Source organism: Lonchura striata, chromosome 8, assembly GCF_046129695.1.
Source record: "Lonchura striata isolate bLonStr1 chromosome 8, bLonStr1.mat, whole genome shotgun sequence".
Taxonomy (NCBI): Eukaryota; Metazoa; Chordata; class Aves; order Passeriformes; family Estrildidae; genus Lonchura; species Lonchura striata.
Window position 1 is genome coordinate 9,268,382 of NC_134610.1, and position 20,339 is coordinate 9,288,720.

At 43.5% G+C, this 20,339-nt stretch overlaps 1 protein-coding gene across 1 annotated transcript; it reads right to left on the reverse strand.

Annotated features, from left to right (window-relative positions):
- Positions 1 to 436: 436 nt before the first annotated feature.
- Positions 437 to 19,944, reverse strand: SCTR (secretin receptor). The gene is given in 13 exon segments (XM_021548647.2): positions 437 to 613; positions 1,624 to 1,665; positions 1,844 to 1,982; positions 2,076 to 2,167; positions 4,833 to 4,902; positions 5,397 to 5,457; positions 5,547 to 5,700; positions 6,520 to 6,652; positions 7,641 to 7,738; positions 8,024 to 8,127; positions 11,912 to 12,022; positions 16,225 to 16,351; positions 19,855 to 19,944. Coding segments are annotated over 13 exon segments (1,383 nt in total). The 5' UTR covers positions 19,930 to 19,944.
- Positions 19,945 to 20,339: the final 395 nt, after the last annotated feature.

Genomic DNA, 20,339 nt, shown 5'->3' on the forward strand with positions numbered 1-20,339 from the left:
AGGGATTAATTAATTTTGCATTTCAAACCCGTGGAAGATGGTAAGTAACCTTCATCATATAAAATTCAGTGTCCTCCCAGATTCTACAGCAGAAGAAATAGAGAACATCAAAAAATCAGCAGCCTGACTCAGCCTGGCACATGCTAGAGAGCCACAAGGAAAATGGAAAGTCACATTTAAGGTAGAACTAGCAGCAGGTGTGGAAAGAAACACAAATTACTGTGGGCAGAAACTCAAGGAAGAGCATAATATTTTGGCCCATTTTGCTTTGCAAAATAGCCGTGGTGCTGCACAGGGTGCACACAAACAGATGCGCTCCAAGAACCGCTGATCTACAGCCAAGTCCTGCTTTGGGCATGGACACAGGGCTCCCAGCTCAGCCCGTGGGACTCAGCCATGTGCATCTGAGCATGGAGGTACCCTCAGGTGCACAGAGTTAAAGCACACTTGACCTTTGGAGGGTTCCTCTCCTGTGCTCTGGTGGGCTGGACCTCACCACCTGCATCTCTTGAGTCAAGCTGCTTCCCCCGTTACTCGCTGAGGTGCTGAGATGCTGTCGCCAGTGCTTGCTTAAATGCCACTGCCTCCATTTTCTCTGAACTTCCAGCTGGACCTGGGTAGAAAGGTCACAAAATACTTAGTTCAGCTAGTTTATGTTGGAGCCCTGCACTGCAGAGAGCAGCATAACAGGAAAATGAGAGCGGCTTACCTTTGCCAAGGTTTGGGTTTATTTATTTAAACCCCAGTTTAAGAGGTTAAGGTGAGGCCTGTTTCTTGACACTTTTAGTGATACTGTTGTTGCAGTGACACATCTTTATATTTAATTGCAGGTGAAACTGTTCACATAATCCAGCTGACCTTAGGAAGGGTTTGGTGTAGATTTTTTCCAAAATTTTAAATTTAGATATAAAACCAGGACATTTTGGCACTCTAAGGTTAAAAAAATATGCACATTTTCTTTTCAAAACCATTTTTTCTGAACCCTGTTGGCAGATCAGTCAGAGTATTTCAAAACTGTCTTTCATTTCAAAGTGACTTTTTCTTAGGCACTGCTTGCTTTTTTTTCCCCCTTCCAATTAGCTCTACATCTTCCAGGTTTGTATGCTTCCCCTCACCTCTACCAGCAGCAGCATTTCAGAGTGCAAGTTCTAGCCCAGAAGCCTGGGAGTTGTCATGCAACTATAAAGGAAACGATCCCTCTACCAAAAGCTTTACCTTATAAGAATCCTAATAAACTTGGACTGGGTATAGCTTTTGATAGATTCCCTCCTAAGGATTGAGTAAATAAAGCAGCCATGGATGGGGTGGCAGATAATGGTATCATACCTCAGGACCAGTCAGCTGTCAGTGTGACTGTGTGAGGGATGGTGCTCCCACCCTCAGTTCCCAGACAGTAATAATGTTATCTGATTTATGAAAGGGTTGCAGTAGTTGAGAGGTGAAGTTTACATCTGGCATACAATTACCTACACTTGCCAGGTCTAGGAGGAATTTCAAGACTGATGGTAGGTAGCTGGGAAGAAAACCCTCAGACAAAGTGTGTAATTCATTGGGGGATGTATCCCACTGATTAACGAGGCATGCTTCAGCAATAAAAAAGAATGTTATACACATGAAACTCACCTCACCATTAAGAAAACAATAAAGTACAGCCACAACAAAGCCCTAAAAGATAAAAGAATCGTGGTCACAGGATTGCAATTTCAGCTTTTGAATGGGGATGAGGCATCTCAGGGGAAATCAGACAGATTGGCTTTGCCATTGGAAACTCAAGTCTGTTGCAGAGTTATATGTTCTACCTCTTTTTCTTATTTAAAAGAAATAATAGGTTGTCAAGTATTACCTGGAATGATCCAAGAGCCAATTCAAAAAACAGCTGAATTTCCATTGTGCCACTGCTTGCATCCTCAGGGAAAAAAACAAAGATGATATAGTGGACCCCAAAGAGAGGAATGAGGAGGAGTGTTGACTTTGCGAGTCTCCTGAGAATGAAAACAGGGGGAAAAGCTGGTGTAGAAGGAGCAAGAAATGCTCAGGTGACCTTGAATGTCTTATAAGGGATGTAAGGGACATACTTGTATTGGTTGAAATCACTGCTCCGTTTTTCAGGGGAGCTGAGCTTCCTCATCAGGATTCTTAAAATGTTGACAAAGAGAATGAAATTAATCTGGAAAAAACAAACAAAACAAAACAAAATAAAACAAAACAAAAAAACCAAAACAAAGTAAGAATACAAAAGCAACCCACCAAACAACAAACCCAGTATCCACTTATGTAACTGGCAAGTATCAGCAGAACCACTTTGGGAGGTTTGGATGGAGCAAAAAGATTAGAGGGGTTGGGGCTGGCCTGCCTGTGTCCATGTTCCCATCCCAGTCTCTGTTCCTGTTCCTCCAGCCTGCTTGGTCACCCTGGGCTTGGATGCTGGCTGCTTTCCCTGCTGGTTTGATGCAGCTTTGGTTATGGTCAGGGCTTGTTAACCCGGCAAATCACCAAAGGGCAGGGAAACCAGGAGCATCGATTTGGTCCCCTCTGGCTGTGGGGTTCTGAGAGCCTCTGCACAGTCTGGCCCCACTTTGGATGCCAGCAAAGGGGAAGCACTGGAGCTATCAGTTGCTAAATAGAATAGAACTACAAGTGTTCTTTTTTTCCCTGCTAAAAGCACTCCATGTGGTTTGGGATCACGAGGCAAAGTAGTTAAAAGTGGGGAGAGAGTCGACACTGGAGTTCTTCCTTTTGCATTTTCCCCATCTCGAAGGGTGGGTATCAGATAAAAATGCTGATCTGCTCAGTTTGAGTGCAGATGAGGCAATAGCTGTTTCTGCTCGTTTGACCCTCAGGCAAAGAATGGGAGTTGCAGGGGAGGTAGAGCCGCCTGAGCGTGTCTGTCTGTCTGTGTGTCTGTCTGTCCCGCTGCATCCCGTGGGGAGCCACCTCGGGCTGATCTGCCCTTGGCTTGCAAAGCCGCAGACCTGCGCCCCTCCTGCAGCACCCTGCGCTGTGGCAGCCCTTAACCCCTTCCCTGAGCCGGGAAACTCGGCAGAGCTGCATCCTCTTCATGGTGGGTCCTGCGTGCCTGGGGGCATTGCAGCAGGGCTCTTCCTAAAAGAACTGGGTCTCCTGGAGATGGGACAGACACAGCAAGTGCCTGAGTTCTTTAAAGTTACTGGATGGAAAGGGTGCAGCTGTGGCTGCTGAGGGAGTCTTTGAGAGGGCTGGAAGTTTGGGGAGGCTGGGGAGGGAGGAGGAAAGGAATAGAGCTGGAGGGCTAGAGGTGGAGAGCATGGAGGAAAGGAATACTTCAGGAGGTTCAGGTCTGGGTATTCTGGGATTTTTAACCCGTAAGGCCAGGGAAGAGCCGTGTAGGCTGAGCAGGACTTTTCAGTGATAAAAGCCACGGGGGAAAGGGGAGCGTTGGGATTCCTGCCCGGAGGAATTGCCCGCGGGCAGCGCAAGAATGAGCGAGAGCCGAGGAGCACAAAGGTGTTTATCCGTGCTGATTTTCTGCCTTTTCAACTGCTGAAGGCTGTGAGGAATACAGAGATTAGATCTGAGTGCTTAAGATCTGGCTGTTTGTTTGGTTCTGGGCTTGAGTAAAGCCTCTTTTGGGGAAAACCTGCAGTCATGCAGGCGGCTTCTGCCTTCAGTGGCCAAACAAGGCAGGATCAACATTCTGAGGACACTTGGAAGGCGATAGCGGGTGGGGGCCGCCAAAAGATAAACTAAGATTGTGCTTTTTGTCTTGCCTGGTTCTTTTTGGCTTTTATATATTGCTGAGTGGTTCCTAGCATGAGGGTAGTTTCATAAAGAAAAATAAATGCTATGACCTCGTTAAGTTGATCCCAAATCACTTGTGCAAGCGGTCCGCTGCTTATCTTGTAGGGGTGCAGGATTGCTCACTAGTCAATAGGTGCAGAACTTTAACCCACCGTCTCTGGTGCCTGGCTTTCTGAGAAGTGTGCAAGTGTCGCAGTTTGTGTTTTGCAAACAAAATGGTTCTTACTGGAAACATAAAAACCTCAACCAGCCCTTGGGGTTTCGCTTGGAGTGTCAGGAGGTTACTTGAGAATAACCAGCAGTTCACATTTCTGGGCTAGGGTTTCAGTCAGGTCATTCATTGCAGCAGGATCTTCATCAAGCAGAACAACTATCCCAAGCAGCAGCTCCAGCCCTCTCGTACCTAAGGCTCTGAAGGAAAGTACCAGCAATTGCTCAAAACACAGGTGCTGAGTATTATACACAGCAAACTGCTCTTTTCATCACTGCTGCCTTGCACTGGGCAGGCTCACACTGAGTTTCAATGCCTGTGCCTTAATTCACTCAGCAGTGCCTCAGTGCTGTCCACTAATATATGGTGTGTGCAGCCTGTGAACTGTTTTCATTCCTGAAAACAAAAGCCAGTGGTCATGTAAGGCAAGTTAATTTTGGCTTTGCTGAGAGAGGCATTGACCAGCAGACACAAAACTAATTGTACTGAAATGTACAGCCACTCATTTCTCCTCCGGAGCTTTCCTTGAAGCTGTCCAAAACAAGCTTCCACAAAACAGCCACGTTCATGTGAAATCAACAGGATGTGGAAACCTGATCTTCTTCAGGCTCCTGCTTCCTGGGAGGACACTCTAGCTTTTTTTGTGAACTTAGCTTTGGGGCATTAGTAACTAAGTCCTGCTGAGCAGAAGTTGCTTAAGCAGTAACTCATGGGTCACACCGGTTCAGACACATGCCTAAGATCAGTTCATTAACACACTTCTAAAGCATGTTGAATAGATGAGTTCTGACTTCACAGTATTTGAAAATACAGTTTGAATCTGCTTGTCCCAGAAAAGACTTACAAAAATAGACACAACTATGGGGCCTCTAATGATCCACCAGGTATTGGCATCAGTGTTAATGTCCCAACACCTGTAAAAATAGAAGGTGCAGTCAGTTATCAAAACATTGGTATCTTTTCAAACAGGTTTAGTCTGTTTTGCACCTTAGATAGGCCCCTATTCTCTTTTCTACAAAACTAATTTCCTGTTCTGAGTGGTACAATGTGTCTGACAGAAAACTGCCCACCTGCACTGGACAGAAACAAGTCCTTCCCTGTTCAAAATTTTGAAAGGGAAAAGAAACAAAGTTTTACTCTTCAGAAAGTTAAATGCAGATACTGAAAACATCGTGGTCTGAATTCATACCCGAAGGCTACCTTCTACCCTCAAAAATGCTCAAATGGAATTGGAAGCTTTTTCTCGTGTTGCTCAGCTGTACCTCTACTCACATCCACACTAGGATCCAGGCTCCCACCACAGCAGGATGTGGACTGATTTACTTGCTCCCAGCAATTAGAAATGAGCAGAACCCCATGGAACGGCCTGCACAGGGGCTGCATGCTCTCCCCACTCCATACCACTTACCCAATATTTTCATGGAGTTGCCGAGCAGTCGCCCATGCAGCCACAAACACCGTTGGGGCACCTGCAATTGGAAAAACCAGTTATTGCTTCACGAGTCCATCCCAAAGGCAGAAAAACCCCAGCTGTTCTCACTGAAGGGAGAGCCAGTACCCCATCCGAGGGCGATGAACCACCAGAGGAACTTCCTTTCCGAGAAGAAGGAAATCACCAGGAGAGTGTGGAGGTACAGTCCTTCCACAAGGAGCCAGCTGTAGTTAGACATGATGCAATACTGAAAGAAGACCATGGTGAGCTTACAGCCAGCCTGAGGAAAGAGAGGATAATTAACTCCTGCCTGGGTTTGTTCCTACCTTCTAACAGAGACAGCAAGCTGTAAATTAATCTTGGCAAATATAGATTTCATAGCAATTAGGGGACTAAATGGGTGTCCTCAGACAGGGGTTCACATGACAAGAAAGCAGAGCTGGCACTCCTAAATGCATTAATCAACTGCCTCACTAGAAGAACTGAATGTGTCATGGACACTTGGATTCAGGTTACTGTCTCAGGGGAATTTCACTATTACTATCTTTCTAGTACCAGTAACACAAATATCACCTTAGAGGAGCATATGAATGTTATTGTCAATCCTTTTTTTTTTTCCACAAGAAAAGCAGTTGACAAAGACAAACTAAAATGTTCTCAAAATGTTATTTTTCTGCAACAAATATCCAGCAAAACCAGTAGGATAAAACAAAACAAGCCTATTTTTGTTCCTCTCCCTAAATCTTATCTTTTAGTTTAAAGCAGTGACCACCATCTCCAGTGTTGCTCACCCCTCCTCATACCCAAATTTTCAAAATAGTTTGCTGCCAATAAACAGAGAAAGGCAAAACCACTTCAAAATTTGGGAGGTCCCAGACTGAGTGCAAGCCCTTACCTTACTATCAAGTCTCACACTGCAGTGTAAGTCAGCAATATTTAATGTGTTCTCAGAGAAGGGGCAGAGCATACCTCTCTTCTCCCATAGCCCCTCATGATGAACATGAATCTGGGATGGAGATTTCCTTCCCTGTACACTAAATCCTGCTAGGATCCTGCTGAGAGATTGGGGGGTGGAGCAAGCTGGTGAGCAGAGGATTACCGTGTATGCCCCACAGTAATTTGTGTCTTCAGAGGAAAACAAAACAGCATCCTTGATGAAGTTGGATGAGGCTCGCAAAATGAACGATGTGAAGAGATGCATGTGGATGTAGTTCCTTGTGCAGTGAAGTCTTCTGCAAAAAAAAAAAAAAAATGAGAGAGATCCAGTAAAGTGACATTCCTCACCAGTGTAAGGAACCTGTGGCTGTAAACAACAGGTTTCAATCCTTAGTAGTAATAAAGTGACAAATGAAGAACAGTGTTTTCTGTCTATGAAAGGAAGACTAATGCATTTCCCAAGAGGGATATCCTAGAGAAGACCTTAAAAAGCTACAGTCATATCTACTCCACTCAGGTACTAAAACAAGCTGAACGTTACCAGGAAAATTGTGATTTCACGCCAATATGCTTGTTCTAGCATCCCTCCTTCCCTCCCTTCTGTAGTAACATGACCCTAAGGTGTTTATTCACACCTGGATGAATTTATTTATTCTGCCAGCACAGTGCACTTGTGCCTGCAGTGTTTTCTGTATTAAGTCTCCACATAGTCTGTGTCCAGAGGCAGTGCAGCCTGAATAAAAATTTGCAAAGTAGTTGGATTTCCTTTTGCCCAGAGGTGCCGCCCTAACTTTTACTGTAAGGGAAATTAATTTCACTGAATAAGCAGTACAGTACAAATTCCAGGTTACAGGGATAAGTGAAGATAAGCTGCATGTCAGATTGCTAACAGAAACCTGAAACACTTTACCACAAGTCAGTGCAGTGGCACTTAGAACAAAGTTTTAGCCACAGTCTCAAGTGGGGAAAAGAGCAGCAGAGGGAAAGACACTCAGCCCAAGGGACATTGAAATCATGGGAAAACCTCATCAGAGAGTTGGTGCAAATGCCATTTAAACATGCATCCAGCTGTGATTTGGAAAGAAAAGGAGAGCACAATATAATGAGCAACCCTGACATTTTCTGGGAGACAAGATTCAGAGATAAATTTTGTCACTGATTTCTGTAAAGGTTTTCAGATATACTTCAATTTTTAGCTTGCTCAGAAAGTCAATAGAAGGATTTGTGTCAGCTGAGATGACCAGAAGTCCTGGCCAAACACAAACCAGAGATGATTCTCCTCACCTAAAGGAGGCCAGGACCACCAAGGCTACCATCAATGTCACAAGGGAGGTGCAGTATCCAACGGTGTACATGGTCTTCAGGGTCATGAAATAAGAACGCTGCAGGGGAACATATAATCACATCTTTACCTTGCCTGCCTGGTAGAGATCATCCTGCACCAAAAGAAAGATCCCTCCTCCTATTTAATAAATAAATTTTCTTGTAAAATCAGCTATTGACCCTTAGCAACAACTACCAATCATTTGCAGAAAGTATTCACGCTGGAAACCACCAATAGCAATAGGCCCACCTGGGTTAAATCACAACATCAATCAGTCTCTGCTAAAAGTTTCTCCCCAGGGCCCCAGCAGAGCAGAACTGTGGCCATGGGCACTCAGACTCACTCTGGCCTCGTTGGTTGTGTCGTTGACATTGTAGCCACAAGCAATGTCAGGTCTGGGGTATGGCTCTGACCAGCCCTCACTGGTACAGTTTCGGTACACAAAACCTGTGTGGTAACAATAAAAAAAGACACAATGGGGTATGACCATTTCCAGTTTTATCTTTGTTGTCCTCGGGGTTCAGTCACTATGTAGGGTTGCTCCACGAGGTAGGGGTGTGTTACCCCAGGCAGTGCACTCTGCATAGCTGGAGGCAAAATGCAGCTGAGCTGATTCTGTTGATACTTGCCTGGTGTACTTGTGTGGGTCATAATATTGTTTGCCCACTCAGGGATGACTGTGATGGATGTGTTTTTATTAATTGCAACATAAATAATACTGCTCAGTACATCTGGTGTTTCTTGGCCACTATTCCAAGATCAGCAAACACATGACTTGTTCAGTCACAGATTCAATCTCCATGCAAACCTGATACTCTGCTGAATGCTCCCACCTCCTTACTGTGGTTTGTCATGCTCCAAATAGAACACAAAACTGTTGATGGTCACAGATTTTCAGTAAGATTTAAATGAATACTGAAAATCTTTTCCTCACACTGGGCATTATTTTACACAGTTGATTTCCTTGCTTACTTGCAAATTAAAGGTTAGGAAGAAATTCCCCTCACTTAAGCTCAACTTCTGGAAAGCTGAGTACTTGAGTCCAACTGTGTCCCTTGTGGCTGTCTTCAAAGAAAAATAGACATTTGCAGAATTCAACTTGTTTTTTAGGCTGGTATCCACAAAGGACAGTTTGCCTCTTCTGCTGGCATGTCTGACTTTTAGACTTCTAATGCTGAGTGAGATGAATGCCCAGCAAGTTGCACATGGCTGAATAGGATAGTTTTGAACTTGTCCATATTAATGGTTGGTCCTAAAGTGGAAGTGGGAAGTCCTGCCCAACACCACTTACAATGTCACTGGAAGAAAGTGGCCCTAGGAGGCATTTGTCATGTGCTGAAGAGAAACTTTTACAAAGAAGTAAAACAACTGCCCACTGTCCTAATCCCGGTGATCTATCTGGTAAGAGTCATACTTCAGAAACGTGGAGTGAAATCCTGGCTTTGTTGCAGTGATGGCAATGCTAGCAAGTATTTAAAGGGGATGTGAAACCAGCAGTCCTTCCTAGTACAAGCCTTGCCAGAGGGCACCATAAAAGTCTATTTTTTTTCTCACATATTTAGACATGAGGACTTTAGGGTGTCTGGCTCTTGCAAAACATCCCTGCAGTGCTGAAGGAACTGAGGGAGATGCATATGCAGCAGTGTTTGGCAATGGTTTGTCCTCTTTGGAGCCCTACTGGAATTGTCAAGACAGAGCCAAGGCTCCTGCTACCTCTGGGCTGGTGACCTGACAGCATGTCTGCACTTGATTTGAACTCACCTCTGTAAACCTGCAAGGCACAGCAAACATGCTTAAAGCCCTGAGTGGTAAGAGTTCTGGGTGTGTCCTAATCAGACTATTATTCTGATGCTTTTTTGAACATCTTGTTCCATTTTAGCATCTTTGAAAGAGCCAGGCTGGCTTTATAAGCCAGGTTTTCTATGTTTTGCTGCAGTGCAGCAACAACAGCAAAGAAGCAGCTCTCCCAAAATGTTCTCCCCACCCAGTAAGGGTGGTGGCAGATTCTCTACTTCACTGTGAGCAAAGCACTGTGCTTGTAAGTATGCCTGTGACTGTTTTGTGCTCGAGGCTGTCAAAGCAGATCAGACAAGAGGAGGTGAAGTTCTGTGTTGGTGTGCACATGCAATCACATTACATGCAAAGCACAGGAGATTGTGCCAGGTACATCATATGGATGGGCACAAGGAAAATTTTAACAGTGCTCCTGAGTTATGGGTGACACACACACTGGGGAAACTGCAGCATCCCCCACTCTGAGCAGACTGGGAGTCTGCAGTTTGTCTAAGGATTTGGCTTGGTGTTTACTGGTACTTTGGAATTGCCTAGGCATGAAGGAACTCTGGCTAAAGGGATGTCTGTGGCACTGGGGCTATCTGATGTGACCTTTGCCTCTGAATCCTCACGATTGTCACACCTTCCTCATTCCTTGCCTACAACACTATGCTCAGTTCTGTTACTTGGTTCCAGATAATTTTGTTTCTTTGGTCTGCTCTGTAGAAAGGGACCAGGGAGTCTGGACTGCAAATGCAAGTCTAGATGTGAGCACAGAGACCAAGGTTTGGGCAGAGCTCACATGAATTAACATATGGGCCTTTGGCATATGTGGCTACCCATCTGCTTTGTAAGTGGTGAAGAGAGAAAACCTTTGCTTTTCTTTTGAAGCAAGCAGATCCTTGCTTTTCTTTTTAAAAATTGTTTCAAACAGGTCAATGACTGTAGCAGTATATAAACTCTGGCGTCACAAGCCAACCAGAGTATAAAATCAAAGAGGAAGGTGGCTATGAAAATGAGGTTAAACTACTGCTGACTTTGTCCCAGATGCAGAGACTGAAATAAGATGTTGATGATGGACCAGGTCCTGGGGTTCTGTTTTGAACACTGTCACTCTGATTACTGTTTATCAGCTTCTCGATAAGGAGGGCAACTAAAGTTTAAGCTGACTACCTCCAAGATAAGGCAGTGAACATCCGAGATGCAATTATGACCTTTGGAGGTACAAATTCCTGCTTTCTTCCCCGGTGAGAAGGCCAGAGGCAGGGCGCAGTTCCCTCTGGTGGCTGTACCAGCAGGGATTTCAGTTACTGCGTTTAAGGGCCGGGATCACTGTCTAAAGAGACGTAGATGCCAGACGGATGGTTTGTTCAGCGATCTAAGCCTTTGTGTAGTTTATCCTTTGGCTTTAAACCGGCTTAAAGGGCTCAAAGGGCAGATAATGTTCATGTGTACAGAAAGTAGCAAGGTTTTTATTTTAATCTGAGTGGCTCATGTCTGATTTAATTTAAAGAGCACTAAGTGCTTCTCCTTTGAGTTATGTAATCTTTATTAGACAATCTAATACTTTGTCTCCTGTTCCTCCCTTCATAAAATGAATCTGTCTGCTTTTCTGTAAGTACTGGACCTCATTAATCTGTGCCCTATAACTGAAGAATGCAAAACGCTCTTCTCATTTAAATCATTAACTCCCTAAAGAGAAACGTAAACACATTTCTTAGGCATTACTGAAAAGCATAAATGAACAGAAAGCAGGTTTACTTAATAGCTCATGATTACTGTAGTCTACTGGGAGTAAATTTCACTTCATTTCTAGCTTAGATATCCCAGAAAAAAAGGACAAAAAGCATTGCTTGAGCTCACCTCTATTTGAGTGAATTGTTTGGTGAGCCATGAAACCTGAATTTCCATGAGATTGTGCCACTTGTATGGATCCTGTCACAGTCAAGAGAGAAATCCCCAGTGCATATTTCCTCTTAATGATGGCAAAAAAGGGGATCTTTTCTGCCTGCCTAGCTGGATGTTTTGCCAAAACACATGTGAACCTAATGCTGTGTGGAGTTTTGTCCCCATCAAGCTCCTCTGGGACCAGCCACTGGCTCTAGCAGTTATTAAGAGGGAAAGACAGAAATAAACACAGAACCTGAGTGGAGAAAACCCTTTTCCTTAAGAAACTATGCTAAAAACCTGCTTTTCAGGATAGCATTTAATTCCTACATTTTTTTCCATCTGGCTGTAAAACACAAACACTTAAAAGATCTTGATATATTAATTCCATGCTTTTCCATGTTCAGCTTAGTGGTGGAAACAGACCTGCTAAGTAACTATTGTTCTTTAAAAGGAGGGGAAAAATATTGATTTCAAGTTCAGACCTGAGTGTGGCATTTTTGTAAAGAAATAAAAAATAAAGTGTTTAATAAAAAACACCGGGGTGAGAAAAGCATCATTTTAGCATTACCTTTTTTCCCAGTCAGCATCTGAAAGAATTCGGGGCAGTGAGCATTGACAGTCTGTCCCACAGTGGATGAAGGCCAGCAGCTCATGTTGTCCCACATTCCAGCACATCTGCCTGGGAGGGCAACAAGGAAATATCATACAACATCTGCCAGTGACATGACACCATGGAACTTCTTCCAGCAATGAAACACTGGGAGACATCCCCAAGCAGCACAGCACCATCCAACATCTCCCATGGACCAAGGCAGCTACGGGAACAAAGATACTCAGTGCTCTGAAAAGCAAGCTGGATGAGACAGCAAGTCCTGCTGAGAGCTGGATAGGACAGAGCAGGTCCTGATTTCTTCAAACCAGCCCCAGCAAGCTCCCAGACCTGTCCCATTCTTGTCATTGATCCCACTGGTCTCTACTAGACACACAAATAGCAGTTAGAGTCATTATGAATTTCACGTCAAGCCTTTTGCTACCTGTTTGCTGGTAACTACTGAATGGCCCTGGAAAGATGAAGGAAATTAGACGGGAATATTTAAACTTATTTTCAGTCTTTCTAAAACTTTCACTTTGAGACAGCCTAATGCTTTCCTTATATAATATTTTGTAAATATGAAAAAATGCAACTAGATGACCCTGCTTGAGCAGGAAGGTTTGACCAGATGATCCATTGGTCCCTACCAGCCTCACCCATTCTGTGATTCTGTGTCTAGGAGTTTAAAAAGCTTCAGGATGATACTTAAACCACAGATCACTTAAATCACAGACTATTCTGAGTTGCAAGGAACCCACAAAGAGAGTACAACTCTAAAGTGAATGACCCATTTGGGGATCACACCCACAACCTAGACATTATTAGCACTATGCTCTAAGCAGCTGAGCTAATCTCATCATACTGGGGGAAGGATAGAGAGGACCAGCATCAATGTCTTCCTCTTATCACCATAAATACTCCTCTCTTTCACTGTGCTCAGGCTGTGGTGAAGTGAGCAATGCCAACAGACCACTCACTGAGCTCGGCTGCCCAGACTCACCCCTTTTCCCTCAGGTGCAAGGGCTGCTTATTTTAAGGATGGGCTTGTCATGGTCCCCTCTCACAGTCAGAGAGGGAAGGAGACTTTTCTAGCTGCACCCTCAGCTTGACTGTATTGCCTTCTGGCACGGCTGGTAGAGTTGCGTCAAGGAGCTCATCTGGTGGCCAACAGAGCAGAGTGTGATGGTGATCTCTACTTAGACATCCTGCTTAACTGCTGGATGCTGGCATGGATTAATTTTGGCCTGAGGTGCAGACTGCTAGTAGAGAAGACCTACATTTGATGCTCTTTGTACCAAAGAGAAACTGCAATCCTACTATTTCTTATTTTGCACTTCTCCAGATACAGGTTGAAATCATTCAGACTCACTTCCTTTTGCCTCCACTCCCTGTCAATGGTTTTAGCACAGCCTCCTTTGAGGTTTCTGCAACATAACAGGGGAAAAAAGGCCACTGGGGTGTGTCAGGACTACCCTGTGCCTGCTGTATCCGGACGTGTGCCGTCTGCCCTGCGTGCTCCCTGAAAGCTGAGGGGAGGAAGTGCTGACCAAGCACTCTCCTCAAACACTTCATGCTTTATAAGGCCAACCTCCATTAGCCTGACAAAAATATTTACATTTCTAGAAATGTATTGAATTCCGTCTGTGCAGCAGTCCTAGTGCCTGAAAATACAGAGCTGTTCACAGCCAGGCTGGCACCTCAGCCCTGGTGTCCTCCCTGTGCCAATGTTTATAAGTCTTGGAAAGTATTTACTTCAAAGCAAAAGTTTAAAGGCAAGCAAAACTTCAACTTAGGTGATACTTATGACTTAATGTGCTGCACTGTTTGGTTTATTGAACCTTCATGCCAACACCACAGGCATAAAACCCCAAAATCAGACGCAATGCACAGAAAAACCTGGCAAAATTATGATGTCGGGTGGTTTCCATCCTCAAAGAGAAAACATAAACCAGCTGAGCTATTCCTCCTGCAGGTGGGCTTCTTGCTACTCCTCATGGATAAAAGCCAGTGTCTCCCACCCCCAGCTAGATAAAAAGCCTCAGGGTGGAGACAAAGCACAGCAATACCTCCCTCACAGAGCCCTTTGGGCTCTTTGGGATCTCCCTCAAGCAGCACTCAGAGCATTCTCCCAGTAGCAATACACCATGATCAGGGGTCCCAAGTCTCCAGTAGCTTCCCTGCCCTGCTCCTTTCCCTGCCCTGCTCCTTGCTCCCAAGAGAATTTTCTTGTCTTCACTCATGCACTAAAAAGAGCATAACTCTGACTTGGGTTATGTTAATATTACGCTGCTCCCTTTCCCAGGCTAATGTTATCATAAGGGCAGAGTCCCTTTTCCCTTTTACTGCAGGAGGATAATAAACACTCACTGCTCAGGTACTTTGTGCCTGATTCCCCAGCAATGAATTCCTTTATTTGAGCCATCTTCACAGAGATGTGAGCTCACCAGCAGAGATGGCATGGTGGGAGCTTGTTCCCTGCTTTGTCCTTTTTCCTGCCTGTGCCAGTCAAAGCTTCTGGGGCAGGTGCAGGAAGGACAAGGTACAGAAGGTGCCCCATACCCTGAAAAGCTACTTTTATTCCTCCCTCCATGACCCACCAGGGGTATGCACTGAATTCCTCAGCTTTGTTTCTCTCTTCTTCAAACTGAAATCCTTGTATGAGATTTTCTCCACAAGAACTTCAGGCATGCAGCTACCTTAAAGGCTGAATGTATTTCCAGGTGTGTTATTTCCCAGAATACTCCCTAGCTTACCAAAGTAACAAACCCCTCTTAGAGTTTGGTAGAATTTTAGGTAGAATTACCCCATTTAAAAATTCCAATAGTGAAAGGCCTTGGGTGAACTTTAAGATGTGGATCCAGTTTAAAATTGGATTAAGTCTCTGCTGAGAAGCTACTATTTGACTGAGACAAAACAAGACTATCTGTAAAATAGTATTCCCTGCTAATGCTAGTGCAGGTCCATACCTGCATGGTCCTGTGGAGCTCTGGTGCCAAGGAAACACAGAGCTGAACATGAGAACTATATCACAGGATCAAAGCAGAAAAAGAAATAGTCTGACAAACCAACCTGCTCTTCACTGAAGGAAACAAACTATACTGATTTATTAATATCATTAAACTTCTTATATACAATGAGACAGATCTGCCTTGTGGAGTACCTGGAAGCCTGCCATAAGGTATCCTGTCAATACTATGTGGCTGTAATGCCCTGAAGCTGTGCTCACACCCATCAGTCTGCAAGGGACAGGGATAAAACAGTGACAGAGAAAAATGCAAAACGTCCTAAGAAACCAGGCAGTAGATCTTCCCTCTGAGTTCTGTCCTTGAGCCAGGTCATAGTGAGATTGTTCGTCTCCAACACTCTCTGTTAGAGAGGAAGGCTTTGAAACTAAGAAAACACCTTAACTCTAGCTCCACATGGTAGTTTATCTGTGGCCAGGATAGCCTGCACACAGCACATCTCATGGGAGCTCCTTCCCTGCTCATGCTAGTGAGAATCTTGCCCATGTTACAGTGCACAAAAGTCACCCAGAATCAGTTCAGTCTGTGAGATGCTGGGAGTGACACAACCCCATCCTGTGGTGATGACTGGTCACACACTAAAAATAGTCACATGTGTTGTCTACACCCAATGTTCTCTCTGAGATGCTGACCCAGCAGCTGCCTGGGGGAACTAACACGCAGTTCACAGGCAAGGTTTAATAATCCCTTGCACATGACCCCAGTTGCTCAGCTGTGAAAGCAAAACTGTATACATGATGAGGACTCATCATGTACACAAATTTCCCAGGCCAAAAATCTCCTTTGTATGATGATAAATCCTCACTGAAATTCAAGAACTCTGTTAGGTGACAGTAACTTGGAACAAGGAGGAAGCAATGAGGACCTTCAAGCCACGTGATTTAAATGTTGGCTACTGATCTTCATTGATTTTTAAGGTAAATATAGTTAAGTAAATTTGCAGTTGCTGGGATGAGTTTTTAAATTATCCTTTTCCAAGAAGACATTATTGCAATTTGCAAGATTTTGTTGCTGGTTTGTTCCCTAGTTGTGAGGATTACAGTCAAGCAACTGGGTTAGAAGGTTGCCACAACTTTTCCTGTCACAGTAATGCCAGAATCCTGCTCTCAAAGCCTTGTAACAGATCTTACCTGTTTTTCTGCTCCTAAAGGAGAGATGTATTCTAAGTGCATACCTCCTGTGGGAAGGGATGCCAGGGTATCTGAGTTTGAGGCACCCAGGTCATGTGAGAGCAGCTTTCATTGTGTGCATTTGTTCAGCCTTTACCTGAGCTCAGGAGCAGATCATTTTCAGTCGTTCTGTTCCTTGCCTCCAGGGAAAGAGTCTCCACACACTTTTCTTCCTCCCTTTTCAGTACACTCAGAAGGTCACAGACAGGTGGAATAGCTTTGATCTACAAATTTTAAAAGCAGTGGAATCACTTTTCCTCTTAAAACTTATAAAATCTCAACAGAATATATCCTTTTTATGCTCATATTCCCCATGCAAATCTATCACTTGATTGTGGGCAATATTTCCTTGACATACAGACAATTCTCCGAGTTAAGTCTGCATTTTTGTAGTAGCAGCAGGCAAGCACAGACTGAGTTTATGTCTTCTCCCTTTTGCTGACATTACTGACATTGAGAAAAATGTGTTATTCTGCTAAATTAAGTACATGAACAGGATGCTCTTCCAAAAGACTACAGAAACATCCAGGACACTGCTGGAGTCTCCTAGAGTAACAGAGAATTGATCACTCACCCATGGCTGTGTTAAACCATACACCTGGCAGGTCATTTTCCTGGGCACAAGTGATCCAAATATTCCCACTGGTTGCAGACCACCCAAGCCTGTTTCCCTGCTACCATCTGGTAGCTGCAGCAGCCCACCTGAAAGCAGAATCTCACCCAGTTTTTTTTTGTGAGAATGTAAATCATAATTTTTCTTAAGGTCATTTTCTCATCTTCCCATCCTCCTTTCTCATAAAACCATGTGGAAATGTTAGTGTCCACTCAATTCTAATGTAGCAATTAAATGTGGTTTATGTTTTATGCAGCTGGACCAAAACAAGTTAAAAAATCAAACAGCTACAGACCATTAAAATGACAAATATTGAAAATCATTACAAAATTCTTTGCAGGACATGGTCTTAACAGTTACATTGTTCAGAAAAAAATGTATTTTTACCCTTTGCAGGATAAAAGTTATTTTTACGAGTGTCTATTCTTTTTGACACAAGAAACCTGAATATAAGGAGATGCCCATTATAATGAATTAGGTAATTTCTTTCTAATGGAGAAACACAAAATCCCTATAAATTCTCACTATGGAACTTTTATGTTCATATATATAAATGGATATGTATATACATACATAATGAAGAGATTGCAAGCCAGTCATCAAGCTCTGCTAGTTGAAAAATATCAGATAGAATTTGTTTATGTTCTTTGTTCAAGAGCGTTAACCCAGCAGCATGACATTACTGCTCAACCTAATAAATCTTGCAGTATTGCTAATCACTTTCAGATTGGATTTGGGAGAAAGAACAATCCCTGAAAACCTTGTAATGAGAACTATTACTTTTCTACAATTAAATTTTAGCATACCAGACATTAGAGACCATATTCCCACTATTGTGCCTGGAAATTTTTGAGTATTATATCTCTGAACAAAGTTTGATCTTTTCAGCAGTGTATCATACCTCATCTAATTAGTTTGCTGTGTAAACTTGTGTTTAACTTCAGTATCCTTCTCACTTGTCTTTGTGTGTCATGAAATAAACAAACTAGAGATCACCTGTTTTTGCACAATGTAATAAATTCTCTGGAATCACACACGTAAAGACTTTATATGAAAGAAACACTCTTCTGATGCCAGGATTTGAATGCTGAACATTTGAAGTAGCCAATATAACCAGTCTGGTTTGCATACGGGGTGTTAAGATGATACTGAACATATGTAAAAATAAATGCTAGGAATCATGTTAGCAATGATCTCAGAAACAGGGGAATACTCCATCTTAAAAAAGCCTCTACATTGTGTGGGCACTGTTTTCCTTTAAGAAATGTGGGTCCTAAGGAAGTTTTTATTTTAGAAATGTTTAAATTATGTGTTATTTCTTTATGGCTAGAGTGAGGCCACACACTTTTAGCACACCCAGCTGTGAAGATCACCCTGATGATCTGAAACAGCATTACTTTCTTACACTAAACGTGCTGTTCAAGCAGGAGTACAGCATAGGTAGTGCCTTACAATTACTGTTTTACCCCACAGAGTGATGTCCACCCTATTCTTCTAATCAGCTGGATACCACTTCCTGGGAAAAGATGTACAGCTAACAGGATTTTAAACCCAGGGAAAGCAGAGAGCTTCCAGGTGTGGGTTTAAACACCTTGTTTTCCACCCACCCTGTCCCTGAGCCTGTCTATGCCAACACTGGCATCCAAGGGAGCAGGCTGGGTATGAGTGCTGGGATGTTTGCAGAGCCATGTGAAATCCACTTCCCATGCTGTGGCCGGATAACCCCACTCTGCCACCAGCTGTGCTCAGTCTCACTCGTGTTTACCATCCACAAGTGGGAGCAAACAGCCTGCCCCTGCTGCTTGAGAACGAGGAGGAAAAGGGGCTCCTCTACGTGCAGTTTCTATGTCTCTTTCTAAACAGTTCCCTGAAACAGTTGTGATCTCCTTGACACTTCATCAGCTACTAAAAGATAATTAACTCTGTCCCATACGAAACCAGGACAGAGAGAAAGATCTTGTCATATTTTGTTTAAAGACAGATACCAAACCCATTCCAAACAGAGATAACTGTGATAAATAGATATCAAGAATGGGCAAAAAGCTGCAATATTGATAGCAACAGCCAACACAGTTTTTAAAGTGTGAAATGAATGGATCTAAACATTATCCAGAATTCACAGCCATTTCATTTTAAAATAAATGGATTTAGTATAATAAGAGGATTTAAGGAGCAAGATGCCTGGCAAAATCAAAACACATTTGAAAGATTAGAAGAACCAATAGAAGGAGGTGCTCTTAGGGACACCCTGAGCAATGACATCTATTTATAGAGTCCTCTAGGTAGTACTAAGAATAACCAAAATTACAAGAAAACCGTCACAGTCACAATTTTTATTGCAGAAGATGATCAAAAGGCAAAAGGTTTGAAGATTGTATTCACTCTGCAATTAAAATGTCTAGGTAGAGCTCAGGTTTTCTCACAGTCAGAGCCAAATCCCCTGCTGGTACAAATAAATTGATTTTCCCATTTGTTGCAATAAAACAGTGATTTGATCCTTTTCTAGCTTCTCACACCCAAGCTAGACTTCACCCCTTGTTTTATATGCATTCAAAATATGAATAATCTGAGCAGCACCTGGAGATCATATCCCAGGTTCCACTCTCCTTTCTGACTGATCCAAGCACCTGGAGCTCAGCAGTGACAATCTGCCACATAAATCTCAGTAAAGTGATAAAGCTAAAAAAAAAAAAAAAGGAGACAAATTTTGTGGTATAAACATCGCTTCACATTCCTTCAATCTGAGTCCAGGGAGGCACTGCTAGATGTGGGCATTGCCCCTTAAGGTATTGATTGCTGGTGTAAATCAGTAAAGCTTCTCTGAATGGAGTGAAATCTTTTCTCCTTCATCACAGCACCTGCTGTGTTTGTCAAAGTGAGTTAGTAACATTTCTGTCTTTAAAAAGGTGGGGAAACTGAGGCATCCAGCATCTAGTCATCTGGCCACTGTCAGTGCAGGAAGCAGAAGAAGCAAGAAGAAAATTTTAAAATCTCAAGTTCTACATAGATCTTTTTAAACAGAGACATCACAACTTCATGGAATAGAGGTGCTCAGCATTACTCAGATAACAACTGATTCTATGCAAACGGGAATAAATAGATCTGAGCACCTACCGGGACAGTTGAAATCCAGAAGATCACCCAGATGGTCCACATAGTCAATCACAGTCTGTTTTCTTCATCCCTCATGCATCAGAGGTCAGCAGGCTATTTGTATGCTCTCCAGCGTGGCTCCTAGCTCTTTTCACTTCATCCTTTTTCCTCCTTGCTTTTTTCCCTTCCCAGCTTTGACCATCCTTAGCCAATGTTTCTCTCCAGCTGCTGAGCTCTAGAGAGTATCAACAGTGCAGGAACCCCCCTCCCGTCCACCCCGCAACTCTCCTCCTCCTCTGCAGAAGTGCCCTGTCCCAAGAATTACAGCACCTCTCTTGAGCATGTTCCTACTGTTGTCTGCCTCCCTTCCTGGCTATTATTCACTGTTATCGATGGGTGTCGCTGGGCAATGATCATTCCTCATGCTCCTACGATAAGGGACCAAGCAGGGCTCCCCTGCAAGATGTCAGCTCCGCAATGGCAGGGGCAAACAATCAAGGGGGAAG